This window comes from Carcharhinus amblyrhynchos, chromosome 2 (genome assembly GCF_965287045.1).
Source record: "Carcharhinus amblyrhynchos chromosome 2, sCarAmb.v2.hapA, whole genome shotgun sequence".
Classification (NCBI taxonomy): Eukaryota; Metazoa; Chordata; class Chondrichthyes; order Carcharhiniformes; family Carcharhinidae; genus Carcharhinus; species Carcharhinus amblyrhynchos.
Genome location: NC_137325.1, coordinates 22,549,108 through 22,568,475, shown reverse-complemented (window position 1 = coordinate 22,568,475; position 19,368 = coordinate 22,549,108). Strand labels below are relative to the sequence as shown.

The following is a 19,368-nucleotide window of genomic DNA, read 5'->3' as shown; positions in this document are numbered from 1 at the left end:
TACCATTAAACAAGAATCTGGTTTTGAAAGCTTATTTATTAGTGTAACAAGTAGGCTTACTGCAATGAAGTTACTGTGAAAATCCCCTAGTTGCTACACTCTGGCGCCTGTTCGGGGATACTGAGGGAAAATTTAGCATGGCCAATGCACCTAATCAGCATGTCTTTCAGACCATGGGAGGAAACTGCAGCATGCAGAGGAATCCCACGCAGGCACGGGGCAAATGTGCAGACTCCATACAGAGTGACCCAAGACAGGAATCAAACCCAAGTTCCTGGAGCTGTAAGGCAGCAGTGCTAACCACTGTGCTATCGTACCGCCCTTATGGAAAGCTCATTTGAAATTTCACACACATTATAAAAAATAGATATGAATGAGTTATAACTTATTAGTCTCAACGATCAGATGAAATCTATACTGTAGCTTAACTCTGGTCTACCTTATCATAAAAATTCCATGTACCTCCATCTCAAGTATCCATTAAACCACATAACAGATCTTTGATTGGACTGAGAGACAGGATGAGAAAAGGCACCAAAACATTTGGCCATTTTTATTCGCTGGGACGTGTTGAATTTCCCAGCAGAATACCTACTTGTCATTTTTAATGTGCTCATAGAGACGCTTGAACTGCCGGATTTGGAAGGACAGGACTCCCATCAATATCACCACCATCAGAAGCAATGGATAAATTCGACGCTGGACTAGATTCTGCATCTCAGTAGTTACTCCTGTATAGCAAGAGATAATCAACAATTACACTGAATATTTTGCATCCACAAGCAAACGAAGTAAACTTAGATTTAGTCTCATGGCTACGATGTAAAATGACGAGGAAATGTTGAAAGCAATTTTTTACCCAGACATTTTAATCATGCACATTAATTCAGTTCTTCCTCATTCTTTCAAAGCAGAAACTGGATGTTCTAGTGACAAGGTTAAATGATTAGAGTGTTCAATGTAAACTGAACAGTTAAGCTTTCAGAACCAACTAGGTTACTTTAGGAATTATTCATAGGCTACAAATGCTTAGATAAAACAGACAACATACTTATATCATCTTATCTGGAGGTGGTTTCAGCTGTTACAGTTTATACTACGGATAGATTTATCCAACAAATGCAACCAAGACAGCTGTAATTTCATTACTTAAAACAATTTCTAATATAACCTGTTGAGACCTAGTGGAACTGTATTTAGAGGCCCCAACCAACACTGTTTCTGAAGTTCAGTATTTAAATACAGAGAAAGGTTCAGACAGCCAGAATAGGTTCTCTTAGATCAATGCAACAAACTAGTTTGTTGAAATAAGCTCACAAATGATTCAGTACCTACCCAGTAGGGGTACAATGCCAGCAGCTATGACGTATGGCAGACAGAGTGATAACAGCAGCACTGCAATAACTGGTGCCGCTAGTTTGCAAATTATAAAATGCAAATCAATGTTTCGAATTCCATTTGCATAAACCTAAAGGAAATAATTTAGACAGTTTATGCAGATGTATAAATTCATACACAAGCAGCACTGTATATTTTTAAAGACTATTTAGGTATTAAGTACGAAAATATATTAGTGCAGGACACAAAATGGTACGTAGTGGTTCAGAGGTAATTAACTGGCAATGCTTGATTTTCCAATCTCAGCTGGGCGAGGGGGTGATGATGTTGAGCAGAAAAACAAAACAAAAATTGGGAGACACCCAAACTGCTGCTGCAGACCTGTAGGTTGCTGTTTATAAAGTGAAACTGGCCAACGATTTGGAGGTGATCTATTCTTTTTGGGCACCCCAGAAAGTGCTTGCGTATGATGTAGTGAAATTAAAGGAGGGCATGGAAGTCCCCAATAACAAAGCGTGCACAAATATACAAACTGTGCAATAATAAAACGGCATGAGACCTGTACATTTCCTTATTGCTGCAATGATGAACGCCATCTCAATATATTAAGCTAAATGACAAACATCGCCAAAAATTCTTACAGAATTAAACACAACACTGTCTTCTCTTTTATCAATAAGTTTCTCTTTGGACTTTACCACTTCCAATGCATACACTTAAATCAGTGTAAGTAGCTTAGCTGCAATTGTGACCATGGAGTTAATTGATTTAGAAAATAATTTATTAATACTAACACAGCAAATTATTTCCTCTGAACACAGAACATTTTTGGGAGGTTTTTACCTGTTCAATAACAGTTTTCAGCCACCACTGAGGTCCCATTAGTGTTATAGCAGCTATTATTTTGGCATGGAGAACACCGAGAGCCCAGTCCTAGCAAAAATGGAAACATTAGCATCAAAAAGTGGAACTGGAGGAGTTTATGTACTAAACTACAACTGCCATTCCTCTCACAATGTTATATTTTCCAAATAGGACCCATCTTCAAAACCTGAGGATGACACAAATCCAAATACATTATGGTGATGTTCCCTTGAAAGCAGCAACCAAAACCTCAGATTCAGGTTTGCCATTTTTTATATTTGTAAATAACTAAGTGGTTATATGAATTTACATACAGAAGTGTTGCTTATCTAGTACAGGGTCAACCAAGTTCTGAGCCAATTCTGTGCTCAGTTAGCTCATCAAGAGAGATAATTTGTTTTGGTGCCTCTTGTGGTGGGAGAGATTTATAATACATAAAAACATAATCAGCCAGGGTCCTTGATTGTCACCCAATGACTTGTACCAGAAAGTATGCATGTGCGGATCTCAGGAGGACAGCACAGAAGTCTGTTATGACTCGCTGTCCTCCACGGGCAAATAGCCTATGGCACCTGTCACCTAAAAGATTACTAATTGGGCAGTATTCACTAATACAACAATACAAATTCACCATTTAGCTGCTGATGCAATGTTAGGGCATTTTGTATTAGAAAAGGATCTGAAAGTTTAATGCACTATTGAGAAGGTTCTCAAATATTTCAGCTCGATTCAAATGGCAGCAGTCTAGATTACTGAGTGCACTGAGGACATACTGAGTGCACTGAGGACATACTGCCCCGTCACAGGCGTGAATCTTTCGGATTAGATATTAAATGGAGACTCCCCCTGGCTGAACGTGAAAGCATCATGGAATCTACTAGAAAAACAGGGAGCTCCCCCAATGTTCCTTTCCATCCTTTCCTCAAATACGGCTAGAAACAGTTGAACTGGAACGTCTCTACAAGTATCCTGGAACAATACTCTGGAAAACCAGATGCTGCATTTGTCTACAGCAACTGGTCATCAAAAGTAATCAACTGATTGCAGGGTGCTGTGGACCTGATGGCTATGACCCACTCTGGAGCATCACAAGAATATAAGGCAATATGTAAATGCAAGTTTTTCTTTTCTGACTTATACTTCCCCTCCAAGATTATGCAAGATTCCAGGCACCAACTTAGGTTATCTACCAGAGAATCCCAGGATTATTTGCCTGGAGCTTTTTCCCTCCTTACAATCAACAAGCATGCATCAAATCACTATCAATAGGAGTTTTTATTGTAGATAATAGTTCAAAGAATTCTTCTCTTTGGTGTAGCGTTGGATTATACGTATGAGACTTCATCAAGGATCACAAAGAATTTCAAGCACTATTTATTTAATGGAATTACCAACGTATGGGGCAGGGGTAGCACTAACAAATATCCCGTCTGGTATCAAACTGTATGAAAACATGATGGGAAGTTCTTGCCATGACTTTCCATTGGTTAATCAAAACTTGCATTTATATAGCACCATTTATGACATTAGAATGTCCCAAAGCATTTAAAATAAATTATGTACTTTTGAAATCTTCACTGTTATAGGAAATTGTGGCAGTCATTTTCAAGGTGCTTGCAAATAGCAAGGCTCCAAATGAAGAATAAATTACCACAGAATCTCAACAACTTTGCTTTCTTGAAAATCCAAAGTATTTATAAATTACAGAAATAAGGTTCTAAAATTTCCCACCCTGACTTTAAGATCTTACACATCTCTCAAAAGAGATAATATGATGTCTGTTTAAGGATGACAATTTGATTTGTTTCCATACTTCCTTTGGAATATGTTTGGTGAAATGTCAGCTATTCTAAGGAGGTAAAATGTTGAAAAAGGGACTTGAGGCTAGTTACATACCTGCCATGGATAAAAGAGAGGTGTCTGATCCAGAGGTACCCTTAACGGAGCTACAATAACTAGTTCAAACAAAAGTCCTAAAAGAAGAGGAACCATTCCAGCCAGTAGCAAGGCCACTACCAATGTTTTCACTATCTGTGGAGAAAAGCAAAGCATATTCAGTTACATTCTTACATTGCCAACTATAAATATTAAAAATCAATAGGTCAGTAATGTTTCAGGCTTAATTAAAAATACTGCTCTCTATAATTAGTATTGTGTAATGCTGCACCTGCATACAAGTGATCATGGAATTAATTGATTTAGAAAATAATTTGAGTACTGACATAGCAAATTATTTCCTCTGGACACATTTTACCTGTTCAGTAACAGTTTTCAGCCACCGCTGAGGTCCCATCAGTGTTACAGCAGCTATTATTTTGGCATACAATGTGACACAGCAATATATTTTCATTTGGGAGATATTATGAAAATCATCAACCTTTCTGCCTCTTCATTCCAAAGAAGTTTGCAGGATACTTTTTAACATGGACAATCAAGACTAAAATGCCACATTGATAGATTAGATCTTCAATAGATGTATTAAATAAACCTTTTCCTTTTAACATAAACCATGATTACCTCCCCAAGTTCACCTCCAAGATATACATCACACCAACTTAGACATATCAATGCTTCTCGATTAGCACTGGGTCAACGTTTTGGGAATCACTACCAAACACCACTGCTATAAAGGAATGAAACAGTTCCAGGAAGTTCTACCACCTTTTCACGGGCATCAAGGGTGGGCAATAAATGCTGCTTTTATATCACATACTTGCCTAAAACATGTGGAGATGCCGGCATTGGACTGGGGTGAACACAGTAAGAAGTCTCAACACCAGGTTGAGGTCCAACATGTTTATTTTAAATCAAACTTTCAGAGCACCGAGTCACTTGAGGAAGGAGCAGCACTTCGAAAGCTCGTGATTGCAATTAAACTTGTTGGACTTTAATCTGGAGTTGTGAGACTTCTTACTGTTGCTTAAAACAAAAATGGGGGCAATTTTGAATACTAATAAGGTAAGTCTGGCTGGCTGAACTATACAACTGCTTAGAAAATAACTTCTGTTAAATCAGTTCTACTGTGTGAAAATCCCTCCTTACAATCAATTGTACATTGGAATGCATAGATTTATGCCATAAATTGAACACTGCAGCACTTTTTAACACAGTAAAATATATAACAGATTGTTCTAACAACTTCAATGGTGGTGTGCATGTAATTTGATATTAGAATGCCACCAAAAATAACATTGGACCTGTTGTAGTGGCCAATGGTAACATGCTGTAAGGGTCAGCTAACCCAGTAAACTATGCAACTAACAACAAAATGATGTGGTGGTCAGCTGACTCAGTATAATTACGAATCTGCCGGGGTTTGTGGAGCTCAGGTGAAGCCTCAAGTGTTGGAGTAATTATATTTCTTTATTAAACCTTTTCTTCTGATTTATAAGTTGGAGTAAGTTTTGTTTCATTTTATTGCCTATAACTAAAGAGTTCCTTTTACTGGATCAATATTTGGGGCACTGTAGATCACTGCACGGACAACTGCAAAGTTACATATTGGGACCATCTAAAGGTGGCTCAGTTTGACTGCCTTTACAAGACAGTCTACTCACAGAACAGATATTAAGTTTTAAAATTATAAAACATTTATTCATATCTTGATATCAATATTTGCACTATTGTTTTGCATCATTTTGCCACAAAACATGGCATTCACAAGAAGGGAGTATTCACAAAATTCAATACACATTCCTAATAACAAAGACCTTCACCATCACAGCAACTTTCTCTACTCCATGTATTGCACAGGATATTCACCTTCTCAGCTTATAAAACATACCACAGGCTATATAATGGCATAATACAAGACAGTGTGAATGATGCAGAAAGCTCAAAATGATTGCAAAGTGAGGAAATTCCTATTGAAATCTGAAGCCTGCTTTTTAGGAAAGGCATCACTTCAGCTCTCCTTCAAAACAAGCAACAGCAACTCGTAATTCTTTTTCATGGGACGTGGAAAAGAATTACGTCCTTTGTCCCCTAGTTGCCCTTGAGGTGGTTGTGGTCAGCTGCCTTTTTGAACTGCTGCAGTCCACATAGTATACCCACAGTACTGATATGGTGGGAGTTCTAGAATTTTGACCTAGCTACAATGAAAGAACAGCAATATATTTCCAAGTTAGGATGATTTATGACTTGGAGATAGCAGCGTTTACTTATGCCTGCTGCTCCTGTTCTTGATAGTGGGTAAGGGTGGTGGTATTGAAGGAATTGTGGAGAGTTGCTGCAGTGTATTGTGTAGATGGTATGCCTCACTGCCTGTGTGTCAGTGACAGAGGGAGTGAATGTTTAAGGCAGTGGATAGGGTGCCCATATGTGGGCTGCTCTTATCCACATAAGTGGAGAGCATTTCATTAAAATCCTGATTTGCATCTTGTTGGTCACATGTTTCTGGGGTGCCAGATGGTGAGTTACGCATCACAAAATTTCCAGCCTCTGTACTGCTCTTGAAACTATTAAAGTATGCTCAGCCTACATGCCCCCACTCTTGTCACAACACACATCTGTGACTGCAGCAATGAATAATTCCATCAATAAGAAAGATTTCACTTTGCAATTACATTAAAGTCTTAGAGCTTTTAAGGATTACATAAAAAGACAATACCCCGACAAAATAAAGATTAATTATGTAGACAATCTTAATTATGAACTTTGTAAAATATGCTTATTTTTGAGAGATATTAGACTTAACCTATTACCTTAATGGATTTCCAAGCTACACGCCAATGGTACTTCATGAATTACAGCAGTAGCTATTGCGCTACCAAACTAAAGGTACGTACTTATATATACCAAATGTGTACTCAGTAAATTAAAAAAAACACCACTTCAGTAGCTGAACTGACTCACCATTAGGGACCACTCTTTTAGTTTCTGAAAAATAACATCTCGCCCTTGTGGCATCCATGCTGCCAGAACTGTAATTGCTCGGATAGTCAACCAACAGATATATAATCCACAGGCAGCTGTATAGAGCTCGTGAATTTTGGCACTCCCAGTCCAAAATGACATAAGCCAACGACCTGCTGAAACTGGACACAAAATAATAGATTGTGACAGCTTGACTTAAATATATAACACAAAAACATGATCAAAATGAACTCTTATCAAGACAGAAATCTACACACCAATCCTGTATGCCAATGTACCATCCAAGTTGTATGAATCACTTTGATCATGTAACTTTTTAATTTTTTTTATATTAATGAAGCTGGTCATGGAAGTGACCTGTGGGCAGAGCTTGTCTCATGGTGGTACAAAGATGGAGCTATGGAGGAGTTTTTGATAGAAGGCACAGATGATGCTCATAATGAACTTTTAAAAATTAAGACCATTTCAAGTAAAAAAGACATATACACGGCAGGTTTCTGTGGTGGTGGCTTGCCACAGACACGTCATCTACAGAAAACTGACTGAACAATGGCTACTCGGGAATGTGTCAATGCAAGGTAACAGAGCGATTAGCATTGCTGCCTCACAGCACCAGGGACCCAGGTTCAATTTCAGCCTGGGGTGACTGTATGTGGAGTTTGCACATTCTCCCTGTGTCTGTGTGGGTTTCCTCTGAATGCTACGGTTTCTTTCCACAATCCAAAGACATGCAGGTTAGGTGGATTAGCTGTGGTAAAATGTGTGGGGGTTATGGGGATACGGTGGGGCGAGCTGGCTGGATAAGACGCTCTTTCAAAAAGTCAGTGCACACTCAATGGGCTGAATGGCCTCCTTCTGAACTGTAGGGATTCTATGGACCACCTTCCTGCACCAAGATACTGTGATTGCACTCAGTACTGCACTTCAGCGCAAGTAAACAGGAACCGGTGACAATTCGACTCTGATTGCTACTCTACCATGGTTCTGGTCCAATAACTATTATATATGATTGTTCTTCATTGCTCTCTGATCTTCACAACCCTTAACACATACATACCACCAAATGTTTATATTTTATACACAAATGTATGTGTTTTAAAGACCATCAGGAAATAATTCACATTTCAAATAAAAACGTGGTGTACATGATAAAATGCAAGTCTTCTTGTAAGGGGAGTTGGCAAAAGAGCCATTAGGTTTTCACATACCTGGTAACGTGAGACAGATGAGACTGGCAATCAACAACGTCACACACATGAAAATTACCAACAGCAGAATCTAGTTGAGATAAAGAACAACTTTGAGTCACTGAAATACATGCTGAAACTAATATAACCATTTTATTCCAAATCAAAGAGCATACTTGCAAAACACTTTGGTGGTACAGAGCTGATTTGAAAGCAAACGATTGTGGTCAGAACTGTTAAGTGTATATACTATTGTAGTTTTTATAATAAAGGACAGGTTTAGTTTCCAGGGTAGCTATTGGGGTACAGTTTCTACTTTGAGCACAATTGGCAAATTGCACCAGTTAACTTACCATTCAAGTTTCCAATAAAGAAAATTTGCATAATCACATGACAAATGCAAAATCTTCCATGCAAGTGCAATCAGGAAGTGAAACAGAAGAATCATTTTTTTTCCTTCTTTCCATTGAGAAGCATTCATCGATGTATTTGCGAGTGGTAAGCTGGTTCAGTTTTATTAATACAACTGAAAATTGGCTTTAATCACAAACTGTAAGCAGGTTTTAAATAAGGGTCCAGCTCTCTACCTAACTTGATTTAAAATTACTGAAAATAACTTGCAAAAGCTATATTCAGCTATTTACCACTTCACTGCATCCGCTAGTCAGTTTATTAAAAAATTAAATAATGTTAGCATCAGTGCATGCAAAAATATTACAGCCACCCCTGATCAGTGGAATTGTGCAATATTGACCAGAGGCCATAGTCAGTTTTGTGGGTGAAGCATGGGCTGGCAAAATAAATCTTGAACTGACATAAGACAACAGGGAAACATGAAAGTGTTAATGCTTCGAGTGCAATATAACCTCTCTTCAGAAGAAATCATATTGGACTCAAAGCATTAACTCTATTTCTTATGACTTAAGGCTGTGTGGCCAAATTCCACTCCAACTCTATTTTCAAGTTTGCTGATGACACCGCTGTAGTGGGGTGGATTTCAAACAATGACGAGAAAGGAAAAAGAGAATCTAGTGATATGGTGCAATATCAATAAGCTCTCCCTCAATTTCAGTAAAATGAAGGAGATAGTCATTGATTTATAAGAACATAAGAAATAGGAGCAGGAGTAGGCCATCTAGCCCCTCGAGCCCGCCCCGCCACTCAACAAGATCATAGCTGATCTGTCGTGGCTCAGTTCCACATTCCCGCCCTCTCCCCATAACCCTTAATCCCCTTGCCTATCAAAAACCTATCAACCCACGTCTTAAAAATATTGAGCGAGGCAGCCTCCACCACCTCAACGGGCAGAGAATTCCAGAGATTCACCACCCTTTGAGTGAAGAAGTTCCTCCTCAACTCCGTTCTACCCTTTATCCTGAGGCTGTACCCTCTAGTCCTACTGTCCTTTCTGAGCAGGAAGAGCCTCTCCACCTCTGTCCTATTCATCCCATTCAACATCTTATATGTCTCAATGAGATCTCCCCTCATTCTTCTAAACTCTAACGAGTACAAGCCTAGTTTATTCAGCCTCTCCTCATAGTTCAACCCCCTCAACTCCAGAATCAGCCTAGTAAACCTCCTCTGCACTCCCTCCAAGGCCAAAATATCCTTGCGTAAGTGCGGCGACCAAACCTGCACACAGTACTCCAGCTGCAGCCTCACCAGTGCCCTATACAGCTGCAGCACTTCTATATCCCTACTTTTATATTCAATCCCCCTTGCTATGAAGGCCAGCATCCCATTTGCCTTCCTGACCACCTGCTGCACCTGCAGGCTGGGTTTTTGCGACTCATGCACAAGGACCCCGAGGTCCCTCTGCACCGTCGCAAACTGCAGTTTTTCACCACGTAAGTAATAGTCCTTCCTACCATTATTCCTACCAAAGTGGACAACCTCACATTTGCCAACATTAAATTCCATTTGCCAGTTCCTGGCCCATTCGCCCAGCCTATCTAGATCCTTCTGCAGACTCTCCACACCCTCCACACAATTTGCCGTTCCACCAATCTTGGTGTCATCAGCAAATTTTTTTGGATTTCAGGAAACATGGTGGAGGGTATACCTTTGGCTACGTCAACGGTGATGAAGCGGAAATGCTTGAGACCTTCACGTTTTTGGGTGTTCAGATCACCAACAATCTGTCCTGGTTCCTTCATGTCAACGCAATGTGTTAAGAAAGCCCATCAACACCTCAATTTCTCTGAAGGCTAAGGAAATTTGGCATGTCCACTACGACACTCACCAATTATTATAGATGCACCACTGAAAACATCCTTTCTGGATATATTACAGCTTGGTATGGCTCCTGCTCTAAGACCACAAGAATCTTCAAAATAGCCCAGTCCATCATGCCAAACCAGCATCCCACCCACTGATTCCGCCCACACTTCCCACTGCCTCATAAAAGCAGCCAGCAAAATCAAGGACCCCACACACCCATGACATACTTTTTTCCGCTAGGAAAAGGATCCAAAATTCTGGGAATACAGACCAACTGACTCAAGAACAGCTTCTTTCCTGCTGCCAGACTTTTGTATGGACATATATATTAAGTTGGTCTCTCTGTTCACTCTATCTGTAACCGCAACACACAAATTCTGCACCTTATCCTTTCCTTTTCCCCTATAAGACTATTAGATATAGGATCAGAATTAGGCATTCGGTCCACCGCACATGCTTGCCAATCAGAACGTGAACATTCCACTTCTGATAAGTTTCTTATGAATGGGTATGTATTATCTATATAGTACGCAAGAAACAATACTTTTCACGATATCCCAATACATGACAGTAATAACCAGATTTTACACGCTGCCAGACCTGCTAAGCTTTCCAGCATTTTCTGGTTTTATTTCAGATTTCCAGGATCAACAGTATTTTGCTTTTATTTATGAAAGTTAAGTGATTCTGTGTGTAATGCACTTTCATTTAAAATTTCCTTTCTGTAGCACTAGTTTGGCCATTTCTTTCCAGATTGCTCTGTATTAGCAGGATTGATAAACATGAACTCTACTGCCAATACCCCAAATCATTCTTTTTATAATTATAGAAGCTTTAAAAAAATTAATTCACGGGGCATGGGCATTGTTGGCTAGACAAGCATTTATTGCCCATCCCTAATTGTCTTTAAAGTAGCCATAAGCTGCCCTCATGGACTGCTGCGGCCCATATGGGGTGGGGAGCAAGCTCCAGTATTCGACCCAATGAATAAAGGAATGGCACTATATTTGCAAATCAAGATGGTGTATGGCTTGGAGAGGAACTTACAGGTGATAGTGTCCCCATTCAACTGCTGCCCTTGTCCTTCTAGATTATAGCGGTCATGGGTTTAGAAAGTGCTGTCTAAGACGACATGCTAAGTTCTTGCTGTGCGTCTCATAGATGGAATACACTATTACCGCTGTGCGTTGGTAATGGGAGTGATTGTTTTTGATGATGTGCCACTCAAATGGGATGCTTTGTCCTGAATGGTGTCACAATTCGAGTATTGTTGGAGCTGCAGTCACCCAGCGAGTATACGTTACTCCACCACATTTCTGACTTCTGCGGTGCAGGTGGTGAACAGGCTTTGGGGAATCAGGAGCAGAGTTACATGTTGCAAGGCTCTGCTTTTGTAGTCACAGTATTCATATGGCTAGTGCGGTTCAGTTTCTAGTTGATGGTAACCCCCAGGCTGCTGACAGTGGGTGATTCAGCAATGGTAATGCCACTGAATGTTTAAGGGCAATGGTAGATTCTCTCTTTTTGGAGATGGTCATTCCCTGGCACTGGTGTGGCATGGATGTTAGTTGCCATTATCAGCCCAAGTCTGGATATTGTCTAGGTCGTTCTGCATTTGGATATGGACTGCTTGGGAATCTGAGGAGTCACAAATGGGAATGACCATATGAAAGAAGGAAGGTCATTGATGGAAGCAGTTGAAGATAGTTGTCCTTAGGACATTCCCCGAGGAACACGTGCAGATTTTTGACTTGATCATAGTTAATACAGAGAAAATCACCACCTGAACGGTTACAGAATTCCAATAATAAAAACAATTATTGGTATTCAATCTCTTTACGTTGTATCTTAACTCTTTAAAATGGCAACAGGCAGATTTTGGGAAGGCACTGTATATAGAATTTCCCCAAATGAAGTGCAAGTAGATACGGTGAGCTTTGAACAGCACTACCTTTTTTTTTGAAAAAGGGAAATATGTCCTTAAAATTTTGCATGATCCAATACACACAAAAAATCTTAACACAATGCTTGTGTTTGTAAAGAGTTTCTATTATAATTAAAAATTACCAACATTGAAAATTTAAGAAGTTACCTACCCTAAGAGGAAATTGTAAAGGTTTCCGGTAAGGTTGAAAGCCCACAGGCCCACCCTGTTGCAGTATGGCCTGGTGAGCTGCATGAAGTCCTTCCCCTACTACAGGAATGGCATTGTTATTTCGAGCTTGCTGGTTATTGTTTGCTTGCTGGTTGGCATTGTTCTCATTTTCTTCCTGGTCGCCGAGCAAATATGAATGGAGATCCCTGTCAGTGCGAAGAAAATGCATTCATGATAAACAACGAGAAATCAACAGGATTTCATGTAAACTGTTCTGCAGTGTTTACTCGACAAATTGTAATCGTAGCATTCATTCTGAAAGATGTATATTAGTGATAACAGTTAAGAAGTCTCCCAACACCAGGTTAAAGTCCAACAGGTTTATTTGGATTCATAAGCTTTGGAGCGCTGCTCTTCCTCACCTGTCAGACTTTAACCTGGTGTTGTGGGACTTCTTACTGCGCCCACCCCAGTCCAATGCCGGCATTTCCACATTAGTGATAACAAAGAACAATCAGAACTACAGTCAGATAGTCTAGATCATAAAATATGGGTGCCACTGCTCCACTACCCCTGCAGTTAGCCGTGCAAATCCAGAAGTTGCTGTCAGTGATTCTATGGCCCACATAATCCACAAAGTGGCAATTATTGTTGAACTGTCATCCTACCTGAACTTTGACACTTTTACACTCTCCGTCATAATGTCAAGTTTGTAAGAAATTCCACATAAAAATATTTAAAACTTTAACTTCTACCTTTGTCTCTATGTATAACCCAATCATTTATTCTACTGTCTGAAATATTTCAAATTAAAAGTGAAAGAACACAGCTATTTTTACTTCCTAGTTTGCTGAGTGCACAAATACTTTAAGGTTATTAGCTGCTTAACCTGCTTGGTGACATCACTGGGCGCTAAAAAATCCCTTTAACTGGGGTCGAACTCAAACCGATGGTGTGAAAGGGGAGATCTGCACAAGTGATAGCTAGATCAAAGTAATCAGCTAAGAGTATAGCAGTGAGCGCCATTATACACAGGCTGTATAGGCCAAATCTACTTAACCTAATTTCTCTAAGCTTCCTTCAGTCTTCTGAGATTGAAATGTTAGATTTGGTATCACTTTGACAGTAATTCTTTTGAATCTTAAAAATAATTTGGTATGGTAAATAACTCTCTACTACTAACAGTGCATGTTCCAAAGCACTAGATTTGTGCCTACATGTATTTTTTTCATAGTGGGGCTGATATCTAGGTTCATTTCTTACGTATTCATAGAATCCCTACAGTGCAGAAAGAGACCATTCGGCCCATCGAGTCTGTACCGACAACAATCCCGTCCATGCCCTATCTCATAGCCCCATGCATTTACTAGTCTCCCTGACACAAAGGGGCAATTTAGCATGGCCAACCCACCTAACCCACACATCTCTGGACTGTGGGAGGAAACTGGAGCACCTGGGAGAAAACCCACGCAAACACAGAATGTGTAGATTCTGCACAGACAGTGACCCAAGCCAGGAATTGAACTCAGGTCCGTGACATTGTGAGGCAGCAGTGCTAATCACAGTGCTACCTCTAATTATCAAATAGAAGATGGAAGAATTACTTACAACAAATATCCAGCTGTGACAGTCCATGCTCGAACTAGGCCCTTCAACCATTGCCGGGTGTGTCCCTGCTCCAGTAAGGCTGGCAGTACGACCTGCAGTAGCAGAAGCTCCAGAGAGAGCTCACTGACTGGAGCATCACTGCAGAGAAACCAGAAATGTAAATGACAAACTGTTAATGGGAGAATACAGGGCTTCTAGCTGTAGGATCATCCCCTGAAAACCAGGAGGCCCCTATCTAGCGCAACAGGCCAAATCCTCATTTGTGAATTTAGACAGCAAGTCAGCTGCTCCAACCACAGGAATCACTACAGGTAAGTCCAATTCAGTGTCCATGATTGCTATCCATTGGCAAATGCACAATAAGGAGGAGAAACACCAAATTATTTCCATCACCTTCGTAGCAACTTGAGCTAAACTGGCCAACTCAGAACAGGCTGACACTCACTGGGTCAGTGGGAGTGGGACAGGAAAGAAGAAAGCTCACACTGGGTGCAAGTCTGTTCTGCATTTGGTTCTGTTTTTTCTCATGCCTGCTAAAAAGCGCATTGTACTGTCTGAGCAATAAGAACCTAACATATTAAATGAAGAGGTGTATAAGAAAGCAAAGAATTAATTTACATACGGATTTCATAGCACACCGATATAAATGCTACGAATATTTCGCAACCGATGAGGGTACGCAGAAACAGCAGATTTAAGAATTTGGCAATTTTTTTTAAAACGAAGCATTTAAGACTTAGAAATATACGTGTTAGGAGCACTCGATCTTTCCGAATGTGCTCCACCATTCAGTAAGATAGTGGCTGATCTGACCATAAACTCCCGCCTACCCCGATAACCTTTTAAAAAAGGTTTAAAAGCTGCTTCACTGTGCATTGTATTCCACTCAATACAAGTCTCACAAGATTGCATTATCCAAGAAATGCAGACAGATAACGTATCACAGCAGCACAATAGAAGGTGGTAAGCAGAGGCCAGGTAAAGAAATCTGGAATGAAAACCTTGCTTAGCAAACCTCTAAGCAGCTACCTCAGGATGGTACTGCTAACAAGGTAGGCAGCGGATCACATAACCCACTCACATGTAAAGTAAAATCCATGATTTGTTGAAGTATAAATCACTTCAGAGGTCTTTGAATAAGACGCTAAATGAAGTCCAGTATGCTGTCTCAGCTGAATATAAAAAACCTCATGGCACTGTAAATACCAGGGATGTTCTCCTCTGTGTCTTGGCCAATACTTACTTCGCAACCAACATTAAAACTACCCTTTTGATCATTATTATATTGCTATTCGTGCGCCTAACAGCGCAGATTGACTGTCATGTTTCTTACTTTAAAACTGTGACTTGACTGCAAAAAGTACTTCACATGAGATGGTTCAAGGTCATGAAAATGCCAAATGAATGCAAATTTCTACATTCCAGAATGCACAATATTCCTCAAGAATTCAAGACTTTTAGAAGTTTAACCAGGAAAATTATCAAGCCTTGGTTGTCTCATTTTCACAGGTGACACTAGCTACCCACATATCAAAAATGACAACGTCCCAAGACTAAGAGCTATTTCTCAATGTCAAAACTTATGACCCTAGCTGTGGAATGTTTTAATAGGAATTATCCCTGCTCCAAAAATTAATTTAATTTTAATCTTTTCCCATTCATCGGTTTCTCTTCACAGCATATATGTTCCTGGATTTGGATGGAGGGGGAGAGCAATGAAGCAGCAAAGGAAGCATATTGCAGGCCACAATCAAACTACAAATGGTTACTGTAGCAAATGAGCAACGGTCTTAACCTCAAGTTTATCCCAATAATCATCTCACTACTGTCACAGTGCTACATCAGTGAGTGTGCCATCGGATTGCAAACTATAATGGCTGCAAAGTATCCATGGTACATGATATTACCTGTAAAGCATTACATTGTATGGTAGAAAATCAGGGAGCAGAGTCTTAATAATACGAATTGGCAACCAAAGCATAAGGAGGACAATTGACCCAAATACAATCTGAAAAGAAAAAGACAAGAATCATAAATCAAGCTCTACATGAAAAGTGAAAAAGTAAAGTTTGCAGAGATTGTTTACATAATTTCTATTCGCTTTAAAAAAAATCCTCAAGTTGCTTGCTCTTTTCTAACCAATTAATAAGCTTTCCCACTATTCTCCTCACTATGCTTGATTGCAATGTAATCAGTGAAGTAACTAATGATCAACTAACACAAAAAGCAACCAATGGAATAATTCTTCCGTGGTCCCTTACTATATCTACGATAGTGAGCAGTTTTGCTCCCCTTAAGGAAATTCAGGGAATGATAATGCCTGGTACAGAGATATTGTCTTATGAGGAAAGGCTGAAGAGGCTGGGACTCTACTCATTGGAATTTAGGAGAATGACATACAATCTCATTGAAACATATGGAATTCTTGAGGGGCTTGATAGGGTACATGGGAGAGGATGATTCCCCTCATGGGAGAGTCTTGGTCAAGAGGGCACTGTCTCAGAATAAAGAGGAGCCAATTTAAAACTGACATGAGGAGGAATTTCTTCTGAGGATTGAGAGTCTCCTTGCCACAGAGAGCTGTGGAGGGGCAGAGCCCTTGTGCAAATTTAAGGCCGAGATGGATAGATTTTTGATCAATAAATGAATCTAGGGGTATGGAGAACGGGCAAGAAAGTGGACGTAAGGAATGTAAGTAAGGACGTAAGGGGGATTGAATATAAAAGTAGGGAGGCCTTGCTGCGGCTGTATAGGGCATTGGTGAGGCCGCAGCTGGAGTACTGTGTGCAGTTTTGGTCGCCGTACATACGCAAGGATATTTTGGCCTTGGAGGGAGTGCAGAGGAGGTTTACTAGGCTGATACCGGAGTTGAGGGGGTTGAGCTATGAGGAGAGGCTGAATAAACTAGGCTTGTACTCATTAGAGTTTAGAAGAATGAGGGGAGATCTCATTGAGACGTATAAGATGATGAATGGGATGGATAGGATAGAGGTGGAGAGGCTCTTCCCGCTCAGAAAGGACAGTAGGACTAGGGGGCACAGCCTCAAGACAAAGGGGGGGCGGTTTAGAATGGAGTTGAGGAGGAACTTCTTCACTCAAAGGGCGGTGAATCTCTGGAATTCTCTGCCCGTTGAGGTGGTGGAGGCTGCCTCGCTAAATATTTTTAAGACGCGGGTTGATGGGTTTTTGATAAGCGAGGGGATTAAGGGTTATGGGGAGAGAGCGGGAATGTGGAACTGAGACACGACAAATCAGCCATGATCTTATTGAATGGCGGGCCAGGCTCGAAGGGCCGGATGGCCTACTCCTGCTCCTATTTCTTATGTTATGTTGGATCAGTCATGATCCCACTGAATAGTGAAGCAAGCTTGAGGGGCCAAATGGCCTACTTCCTATTTCTTAAAGGTCCTATTTCAACTTACCCATTTGTGTTCCTAAAAGTAATACAAACATCTTAAAATATGCAACCTTCAGAAAGATTCACCCAGCCCACTCACCAGAAACAGATCCTGCTCTTGAATATGACCAAATTCAAGGTTTTCAATCAGAAGCTTTGTCTGAGCCCTTGGCTGGCCATCCCTGTTCATTAAGTAACTCTGCCCACTGAATTGCACACTACCCACCATTTCCTGTTGAGCATTCTTCGGTTAAATTTTCTCTTTTTAATAAGCAACTTTAATTTCAAGAGCAATCACATGTTGACACGGTACTTACCACGGACAATATAAAGCGTCTGAAATGCCTATAAATAGGTAGATGAATCATCTCCTGAACTGGGTTAAAATCTGGATCATTCAGATTTCTTAAAAACCATAAGACACCGGGTCTCAACACCTGAAACGAAACAACATTGAACACTGACCTGAACAGATCCTAGGAACATCAATAAAAGCAGCACAAAAGACAAGATAGAGCCATTAGAAACCAAAACGACAGTTTTTAAGAAACAGACAACAATTTTTTAAGTGTTAGCAATTAAACGTATTTATTTGGCCAAAGCCACAAACTGCTAGCAATGTGGCGGATCAGGTTTCTTCAGTCCAGTCCAGATAAGTTTCTGAATTCTAATCCACCCTAGGTTATCCAAGTCAATTCTATCAAAGTAATGAGCAAGACATTTTTTTAAGAATACATTAGAGAGCAAAATATTAATGCAAATGATAACTTGTTCTGGAAACATTCTGCCCAGAAACATTTGTGCATAAAATAACCCAACGAATCCCTAAAAGCAAGGGTGGTGTTTAAATTTCTTAAAATATACCAGCAAATCATATAATAAGTAAGGTTGTTAACAATTTTTCAGATCAGTTATGTTCTTTGCGATTTATAGGAAACAGCAAACCAGGCAGCCTGCTGACCATTAAATAGTACGCTGTCATAACCGGCCAGAAAATACTCCCCAACAGATAAACTTCAGAATAATCCAAAAATTACTTGAAAGATCATTAAGGACTCTGCAAGTGGAAGTAAGTTTAAATATAAATCCAAGACTGCACTTACACTACAGGTTGGCATTAGATCATATCAATGCTTCACTTTAATACATGAGAGCCATCAAGTCATGATCAGATTCAAGCAAAAGAGGAGACTTCCTCCTCTAGGCTGACTGAGTTGGGGCTTCATTCACACTGAAACTGTTGCCTAAAGCAAAAATGCTTTGCATCAATGTTACAAATGAAGTGCGAATGCATCCTTAAGTAATATTAAAACATGAAGATTAAGTTGTTCACAGTATAGTTACAGGACTAGAACACATTCCTGTACAGCTCATACCAGCTCTCTGCAGTCATAATTACCACCTCACCCACCACCACTTTCCCCATTGTCTTGCAATTTTTCTCTTTTAATCTACTAACCTAATTTCCTTTTGAGAGCCAGGATTGAATCTGTCTACTCCATTCTCATAATCAGGTTATAACTATTTGTTGTGCAAAATAGATTCTCTTCACATCACCTTTGGTTCTTCGGTCAGTCACCTTAAATCGGTGTCCTCTGGTCATAAACCCTTTGGGTATACAGTTTCTCTCCATCTACTCTGTGCAAACCTCTCACGATTTTGAACCACCTCAACCAAAGCTCTTCTTGACCTTCTCTGCTCCAAGGAGAACAACCCAAGCTTTGCCAATCTATCAAAGTAACCAAAGTCTCTCATCTCTGGAGTCATTCTAGTGTGGGCTGCAC

At 40.1% G+C, this 19,368-nt stretch overlaps 1 protein-coding gene across 2 annotated transcripts in view; it reads right to left on the bottom strand.

Moving 5' to 3' along the window:
- Nucleotides 1-19,368, bottom strand: part of marchf6 (membrane-associated ring finger (C3HC4) 6) — a 97,155-nt gene that overhangs the window by 2,700 nt on the left and 75,087 nt on the right. For both annotated transcript variants that reach the window (XM_080203447.1, XM_080203456.1), the window contains exons 16-25: nt 17,902-18,021; nt 16,095-16,195; nt 14,188-14,325; nt 12,581-12,785; nt 8,286-8,355; nt 7,057-7,238; nt 4,099-4,233; nt 2,182-2,271; nt 1,336-1,468; nt 596-731 (exon numbers count right to left, since the gene is read on the bottom strand). In XM_080203447.1, the coding sequence (XP_080059573.1) occupies nt 596-731; nt 1,336-1,468; nt 2,182-2,271; nt 4,099-4,233; nt 7,057-7,238; nt 8,286-8,355; nt 12,581-12,785; nt 14,188-14,325; nt 16,095-16,195; nt 17,902-18,021 (1,310 nt within the window). The remainder of the gene's footprint in view (nt 1-595; nt 732-1,335; nt 1,469-2,181; nt 2,272-4,098; nt 4,234-7,056; nt 7,239-8,285; nt 8,356-12,580; nt 12,786-14,187; nt 14,326-16,094; nt 16,196-17,901; nt 18,022-19,368) is intronic.